Raw genomic sequence first — 9,385 nt, forward strand, 5'->3', positions numbered from 1 at the left:
TTATAGGAAAAAAATGTCGGATATTGAAAATTTAAGAAAACACAAACCAAGGGAATTCTGGCGATTTTTCAAATCGAAAACGTACGTGAATAAAAATAAAATATCTTTAGAAGAATTTACAAAGTTTTTTGAAAACCTTAGTAGCAATATGTCGGATTTTTGCAATACTGAAGCAGAAGATTTTTGTTTAAATAATGATTTTAACTTAGAAAATTCTGCATTTCCTGAACTTGACGTACCTATATCAGTTGAAGAAGTTAAGAATGCAATAAAACATTTAAAGCGTAATAAATCATCGGGTAGCGATTGTATTTTAAATGAATATTTTCTTGAATGCAGTGATATTTTGTCTGCCCATTTATGTGATGTATTTAACGGTATTTTTGTATCGGGCTTTTTCCCCGATAAATGGACTGAAGGGGTCATTATCCCTTTGCATAAAAAAGGTGCAGTTAATGATGTCAATAACTATAGAGGGATTACATTAGTAAGCTGTTTTTCCAAATTATTTACCACTATTTTAAATAAACGTATTGAAACATTTTGCAATGCAAACACTATTATTTCGGATGCGCAGTTCGGATTTAGGAAAGGTTATTCAACTGTTGATGCTATTTTTATACTGATGTCAATTGTCCAAAACTATTTAAATGAAAACAAACGTTTGTATGTTATATACGTCGATATGATTTAAAATGTTTTGATAGTATTTATCGCAATGCATTATGGTTGAAAATGTTTAAGTCTGGTATACAAGGTAAATTGCTTAGAATAGTAAAAGATATGTATGCAAATGTTAAGTCACGTGTCAAATCATGCTCATCTTATTCAGATTATTTTAGTTATGCTGTTGGATTGAGGCAAGGGGAGGTAATGTCGCCAATTTTGTTTTCTTTATTTGTTGAAGACCTGGAACTTTACTTACAAGATAGCATTAATTCTGGTTTGAATATAGATGATATTGTGTTGATTTTATTATTATTTGCTGATGACATGGCTATTTTAGGCAAGTCCCCGGCTGAAGTTCAAACTCATTTAGATAATTTATACTTATATTGCAATTCTTGGGGGTTAAATGTTAACACTGCAAAAACGAAAATAATGGTATTTCGGAAGAGAGGGGGATTAAAAGAAAACGAAAAATGGGTATATAATGGTAATGCTATTGAAGTTGTTGATAACTTTAACTATCTAGGCACAGTGTTGAATTATACTGGAAGTTTTAAACTAAACCATGAGCATTTGATTGGTAAAGCCCTTAAGGCCATGAATACATTATTGTCTAAATGCAACGAATTTGACATAAAACCGAAAATATTTTGCCAGTTGTTTGACTCTTTTGTGGGTTCGATATTAAATTATGCTTCAGAAGTATGGGGTTTCACGAAGTCCGATGATTTAGAACGTATACATTTAAAATTTTGCAAACGCTTACTTCAGGTAAAAATAAATACATGTAATGTTGCTGTTTATGGAGAATTGGGTAGATATCCATTGTATGTAAACAGGTTTGTTAAAATTATTAAATATTGGTTTAAAGTTCTGAACAATGATAATATCATAATGAACACTGTGTACAAACAAGCCTTGAGCGACTGTAATAAAGGTTTTACAAACTGGGTCTCAAATGTCAAGAACATGTTAAATAATTTTGGATTTGGTTATGTTTTTGAAAATCCAAACGTTGTACATGTCAATAGTTTTATTAGCGAGTTCAAATGTAGACTTGTTGACAATTTTAAACAAGAATGGTACGGTAAAATTAATAATAGTACTGTATTAGATAATTATTAAGTTTTTAAAAACTGTCTGGAATATGAAACATATTTAGATTTACTACCTAGACGACTGCGACTATTTTTTGTAAGATTAAGAGTCTCTGCACATCCTTTTAGAATCCAAACTGGGAGATACGCCCAAAATAACATACCACGAAATGAACGTTATTGTTTATGTTGTAATGACTTGGATTTAGAAGATGAATACCATTTTATATGTATATGCCGATGTTACACTGATCTTAGGAAAAAATATATAAGCCGCAAATTTTATATAAACCCATCCGTATATAAATTCCACCAGTTATTAGTTTCATGTGACAAATCAGTTATTTCAAATGTATGTATATATTTGAAGGAAGCTCTTGCTTTAAGAAATACAATTCTAAATAATGTTGTTTAAACAAATTCATTACCGCTTTGATGGGATTTACGTATTCTTGCAATTGATTGTGTTTCTTTATTTTTGTATTCGCAAATGACCATTTATGTTATGTTAAGTTTAAAAAAATCCATTACCGCTTTGATGGAATATACGTATCCTTGCGTATGCGAATGTACGTATTTTTGCAATTGATAGTGTTTATTTACATTTGTATAAGTAAATGACTTATTATGTTATGTTATTTTTAAAAAATAAATTTCATTACCGCTTTGATGGAATTTACGTATTCTTGTAATTGATTGTGTTTAATTATATTTGTATTCTTAAATGACCATTTATGTTATGTTATGTAATGTAATATTGTTAACCTATTTACGTGACAGAAATCAATGTATATATTTGTGTATGAAGACGATGTACTTATGTATAAGTCTGAATAAACTGTCTGTCTGTCTGTCTGTCTGCTGTTTGATGTGAAGTGTTGCGTACCGGTAAAGTTCAATCGTCCCCATTTCCCACTGTAACTGTTCTGTTCGCACCGCTTTTGTAGGTAGTTCTGGCTGTCTTAATTTCCTACTGCTGATTCCCCCCCCCCCCCCAGCTATATATATATATGGATAGCAGAACAATTTCCCAGTATGAACACTACTTAAAATCCTATCCGATAGAGTAAAATGTTGAACCTTCTCAAACATATTTATCTCTCCATACCCTTGTATGATAGAACCGAGTATGAACGATTCATATTTATTCATACACACTTGTTAACTGGTTCCTATTAATTAATTTATTAATATTGACGAGCTAGTGTATTTATGATCTATTTACTCTCACTCGAGCACGCTTAATTGGATCAATACAAGTCATTATTTGAAAAAAATCGAAACAAACATAATTATAGCACGAAAAGCTATAATATCAAAAGACATGTCATCCCCTTTCAATATTATTGGCAGGTATTCAAGTTAAAATACGTATACTGACGTATTATACTATTATAGAACAATAAAATAATCCCAAAGGAGAATAATTTGTGTAATTTAATATCAAATCAAAAATATTAAACGGCATAGACGTATAAGGCAATATTACTAATTGTATATTTATTTATAATATGCCCATAGGTGGTAATCCGAACAACCTAAAAGCGGAGTAATTTTTAAAAAAGGTTAATTCCACAGAAATGTCTTGATTAAAATAGTTCTTTTTCCGAGCCCACGTGATTCTACGTTATTAGCCTCTCTGGGCGGAAGTATTATCATTGTGTAAAGGTGTTGGACAGAGTAACAGGTAAACAGAATATTTTACACATCTTTTGGCATTAAAAGTATATTTTGCTGCAAAAATGGTTTAAGATATGTGTTCCAATATTGATAAGGCAGTTATTGTTCATTTTGTAAAACAAACACAAAGAATATATTTTGGAATAAACCAATATGCAGTAGAATTTCAAGTTTGTTTCTTTAGATAACTATAAAAAGGTTCATTGCGTTAATTAAGAGACTCGGCACAATCCAGCGGTAATCGAAAGTAAAGATAAAACATTATTTATTCTTAATCGTCTTAAAACGAATATAGTCGCTAATTTTGTATGTTATTCATTATATTATTTTACGTAAGATAAGGGATTAAATATAAAATAGGGCAGATAAAGTTAAAACGCGTTCATCTGATTTCTGAAAAAAAGCTTTTCGTATATGGACGGAAGTGAAAACTACAGAAATACTCAACTTCTTAGAAGCTGAACGTTATCACGTTGTGGTAAATTAACCGTATTTCCTTATTTCGAAGTGTGGGATCGAATGATCAGTTGTGACAAAAATGGAAAAAGACAAATTAAAATGCATTACTTTGTTTGTACGATAGCATTGTCAAGGAAAGTCCATTATGATAATTATCAGAAATTTAAAGAAACATAAATACTCAAAATCAACGAATATATCGCAAACTATTTCGTAAAATGAATTTAACCCATAAAAAATCAGTGTTCATTATAGAAATAGCCAAAAAATTTGGCACAATGTATTCCATTTAAATTCTCTGCAACGATATCTATTTATACGACAAACGAACAATAACTTGGTATATGAACATGTGTTAAATATATATTGTCCCACACACAAAAAGCATTTTGTATCTTGTTAAATCTATGTTACCAGACCACATCTAGCGTTGAAATTTTGGCAATGACTATAAGAAACATTGCTTTGTCATATGTTAACTTTATTTTTCGAAGTAATGTACGAAATATTCGTTGATTTTGAGTGTTTATGGGCTTTTATGAAATGCTTTTCAATTTAATCACTTTCGGTGTTGAACTTATTTCCAAAAAATATGTCATAACATGTTTGGTCAGAAGTCTTTTAAATCTGTGTGAAGGCTGATGCTGATCACAAATACAACAGTTAAACATGTTATGTAATTTGAGGAAAATTGAAGTAAGCGTTTGTAAATTATTCCTTGACTTACAGGTACATGTTTTGTCATAAATAGAAGTATTAGCTAGTTTGAATGGCGTTGATATTTCTTGATGTTCACAACCACTAGTAGCCACGATTCATGTATTCACAATATTTTATACCGTATGCATATTTAATGATCTAATGAAATTATTCGATCCTTATAGAATGTAACTACCAGCATTTGTTTTTCACGCCTGATGAGATGGTCCGAGGTTTCTGTGTTCAAAGAGAAGTAATTTTGGGAATTAAGATATTACTAAATCGAATGAGGACTTATATTATATATAACACTTTTGGAGCGGATTTCAACATTGTTTCCATTGTTCCTCACGTTCAAGGCTTTAAGCATTACTATGTAAAATTTATACAGCATAACGCTTAATAATACATACGGGCTAAACTATACTTAATGCTGTGATAATTATCATTTTTTCTTAAAACATGAGGACCTAAAGGATTCTTGCAGGATAATTTGCTGATAAACTGTAGATCAGTGACACAATACACAAAACCGCTTGTTTGGATCTTATTATGACGACAGGTTCATAATATGTATATATGTTGCTATGCAGGTGTATATAAAACATTTATCCCAACCACACGGATGTTGTCAATTTTGAACCAAGATTTTTACCTTGAACAATTTAAAAAAAAATACAAACCAACTAATACAGCTTTGTGTCTCGTCTTTTAAGAGAAATTGCAAGTTATTTGATAATAAAGTCGAAACTAAAATGGTATGCATGTGGACTGGCATGTTATAACCTCCCGTAAATAATTTAAACATATTGTTTAGAAAATGCCACATACCACTTATGAAAGTTATGGGTTCTGCGGTTTCACACAAAACAATTATAAAAATGTTCCTCGATAAAAGTGTAAATGTCAAAATGGTAACCCGTAGGGCCAGTCCACTTTTGACCATAGGGACAAATTTGGAAAAAAAATATTGAAGCTTTTTTAAGTTTAAGACAAAATGATTAAAAAACACTATAATGAAAGGACTACCCCACGAACCAACTTGTCAAGTTTTGCCCAATTCTGCCCAGCAGAGGAGATGGTTTTTTTTAATTATAAGTTGACGGACTGACGGCGCACGGACATACGGACGTCAGACATCATGGTATCCTAGTAGCTAACAAACAGCACGTTAGGCTCAGGTGAGCTTAACAATCAAGAAACGAAAATACTAAACGAAACTTGAATCCACTGAAACTAGTTTAAGTGATACAACTGTACGATGTTTCACATTTGCATTAACATAGATGTACATTATGTGCATTTAATGTTAAAATATGGTAAGACATGAGCAAACATCTTAATTGAACATATCAAATAGGTGCACACATATTGACGATGTTTATTGAAATTGAAACTATTAGATACAGTACAATAACATTGCGAGAGAAAACATGAAATGCAAACTGTGTAGTAGAAACATGGTTGAATCAGAATATCACTTCTTATGTTTATGTACGCGCTATCGTGATTTAATATTAAGTATAAAGTTTACAAACCATTTTACACTGTCAACAAGTTCGCATCTTTGATATCCAGTACTAATACTAGACAATTAACAAATATTTTAAAATTTATTTACTGTTCTCTGTTATAAAGAAATGATAACATTGCTAGTTAGCTACTTTGTTGCTCCTTGATAACACTAACAATGTTAACCAAGTTATTCAGTTATTGGTTATTTATGTATTAAATTAATTATCTTTTTATGTGATATTGTTCTTGTTTGGTATTTTCTTTGCGTTATTGTCTTTTTATATGTTTGTTAAGTATATGGCCATAGTCAAGTATTTGCTGATTCTGCCTATAAATTGATACTGAAACTGTTAATGCAAAATACATTGAATACGAACATTTTCTTTTATCAGTAGATACAATGGCTCTGGTTGTGGGAAGTATAGATTTTGGCACAACCTTTTCTGGATTGGCACATTCCTTTATATACGATCATCAAAAGGATCCTACAGATGTTAAAGCAAAAAATTGGAATTCCGGAACTTTTATATCATGCAAAGGTTTTTGGATCTTAGCTTTATTTGTTTTACACAAAAATGTAGATATTAATACATACGTACTTTGTTTTAAGATTCAGCACTTAGACTTTGTAACGTTATTGAATGAGGGTTAATAACAATATTACATGTGACAATAAACTATATATTAATTATTTCCATGTGGAATACAATAAAATCAAGTGTAATATTAAATGTATGCATAACTAAAAACAATTATAATCTCGTATTTAATGTAATTACAAGTGTATTTTATTTGACTATGGTTTTCTTTATTTGACAACGTATTTTGAATATTATTACATATAGCACCGACCTGCGTACTAATTAATGCAGATGGGAAAACACTTGAAGCATTCGGCTACGAAGCAGAAAATAAAAATGCGGAGCTCGCTACTGATCAATTACACAGGGACTTTTACTTCTTTCAAACATTCAAGATGACGCTGTACAATAAAGAGGTATACATGAATGCACACCATGCTTCATTGTGTTATCCGTTATTTCTGTTCTGTTATTATTTGTGGAAAGTTATAGGAATGCGTATATAAATTAAAATCAAATAAAAACGGTGTTTTTATCACTGGTAGTATGTTTCCCTAGCCCTGTAAGCTCAATTAAAACTAGCATTACATTTTATGAAAGCATGATAACACCTGATAACACAACAAAATCTTAAAACGCACTTCTCGTAGAGTATGACTTTTTAATTATACAACTTAATAAACAATCATAATTTTAGGGAACCATTGGAAAATCTACGATGCTAGAGGACGAAACTGGCAAAAAACTTAAGGCATTGACCGTATTCTCGTTAACAATAAAATATCTAATTGACGATTTGATGGACATTCTCAACAAGCAAATACAGAACGGCGTCGACAAAAATGACATCCACTGGGTTCTTACCGTGCCAGCCATATGGAACGAACATGCTAAACAGTTCATAAGGACTGCAGCCAGAGAGGTAATGCTAATACTACAACGACAACAAATTCAACAACTACAACTATTACGGATACAGCTGCTAATACCATTAATACTACAACAACTTCTCTACTCTTAAAGCGGGTATATACGATTTTGTCAAATATTTATGAATTTATATTAAATGTGTAAAACACTTATTATATATATATTTCAATATAAATTAAAATAAAAGTTAAGAAGAACATGTGTCGAAAAATGCGAAATAAGCCAGATATTTAATTCTGAAATTGAAAACGGCTGTACAGCCTAATTCGCCAGCATGTATACCATACATGTAAGATGTAAATCTAAACTTAGTGTAACGGTTTATTTGAATTCCTGCAACGATATCTATTCATACGACACACGAACACTAACTCCGATCCTAATACAAAGACGAATGCTTCGGTTATTGTAGGAAAATATTTACGTCACAATAGGCTCGGGGCGCTAATTTGTCTTTGCTGCATTTTATGAAATTCGTCTTTAATGTATAATTTTTCTTGCCAATTTTATGTTATTGTTACATATTTTATCAATATATTATAATTAAACACATATAAAAAATCGTATATACCCGCTTTAAGACTTGGTCATGTCTTCAATCGCAATAAACCTTTTTACAGGCTGGAATTAAAATGGGTCAACTAAGCCTTGCACTTGAGCCTGAAGCAGCATCCATTTACTGTCGTCATGTTAAAATGTCAAGAACTGCGGGCTCCAGCAGCGCGGACATTTCGACACTCAAGTCAGGCTCGAGGTAACTGGTTTGTGATGCTGAAGGTAGGCCGTTTTAGATGACACGGTTAATCTGTTTAATTTATTTGATAATTATAAAAAATCAATTTTATGGTTTGTGATGCTGAGGTAGGTGATTTTATATAACACGGTCAATCAGTTTACTACATATGATAATTATTTAAAAAAATCAATATCGTGGTTCGTGATGCTGGGGGTAGGTGGTTTTAGATAACATGGTATATCGGTTTAATACATATGATAATTATAAAACTCAATATCGATTATCGATGCTCCTGTAATTTGGGCTGAAATCAAAACACACCCAGTTACTCCCACGCACAATTGTCCATATTTTTTCTCAACAACAGGCATACATTTCTAGTCAAATGCATCTAGTAAAAATATGTAATACATTTTTTACCTTAATGAATAACAGTAATTGATGTTTAAGAAATATCGCACATAAACAGTGTTTTATCTTTGCAATAAATATCTTTTTTTTGTGCCGATGTAATGCGACAATGTGGTTCATATTCTATGTAGGCAATGCATAAATCAGGTTGATTATCAGTGTTCCTAATTGCCTCGTTTCGTCACGTAATCGCAGTTAAAGTAGATGTAGCTATCTCAGTGTGAACATAACAAACGAAGTTTCTATTTTAATTTGCATATGTTTTTGTAACATGTCGATTTAATACATGTATGCACTATAAAATTTTGCTATGATCCGGAAAATATCGGTTTAATACAATTTACGCATGAATATTTAAATATAGAGTACCGAGTAAACAATTTAGTTTCGTACTTGATATACATGAGATGGAATATCGCACTTAATAACTTCTCCTTTAACAGCTTCCTTAAATGTTCTTTAACACTTGCAAAACTTATTCGGGTATGAATATAGAAAGTACCGTGTTATTTATACTGATAGAGTTAACAGATATCAGTGATTGTTGGCGCGCTATTTCTTTCGATGTTCTCGTTGGTATTGATATTCCGTATGACTTTTATTTAAAC

General features: G+C 31.2%; 1 protein-coding gene and 1 long non-coding RNA gene across 2 annotated transcripts; both read left to right on the plus strand.

Moving 5' to 3' along the window:
* Positions 1-3,319: 3,319 nt before the first annotated feature.
* On the plus strand, positions 3,320-7,481 carry LOC127843591 (uncharacterized). Its single transcript, XR_008032223.1, has 4 exons — positions 3,320-3,453; positions 6,512-6,658; positions 6,965-7,116; positions 7,398-7,481. It is a non-coding gene; the product is annotated as an uncharacterized LOC127843591 (long non-coding RNA).
* Positions 7,482-7,492: 11 nt separating this feature from the next.
* On the plus strand, positions 7,493-8,402 carry LOC127843592 (heat shock 70 kDa protein 12A-like). Its single transcript, XM_052373273.1, has 2 exons — positions 7,493-7,622; positions 8,251-8,402. The coding sequence occupies exons 1-2, from the start codon at positions 7,500-7,502 to the stop codon at positions 8,386-8,388; spliced, it is 261 nt and encodes an 86-aa protein (XP_052229233.1). The 5' UTR covers positions 7,493-7,499; the 3' UTR covers positions 8,389-8,402.
* Positions 8,403-9,385: the final 983 nt, after the last annotated feature.

This window comes from Dreissena polymorpha, chromosome 9, assembly GCF_020536995.1.
Source record: "Dreissena polymorpha isolate Duluth1 chromosome 9, UMN_Dpol_1.0, whole genome shotgun sequence".
NCBI classification, from domain to species: domain Eukaryota; kingdom Metazoa; phylum Mollusca; class Bivalvia; order Myida; family Dreissenidae; genus Dreissena; species Dreissena polymorpha.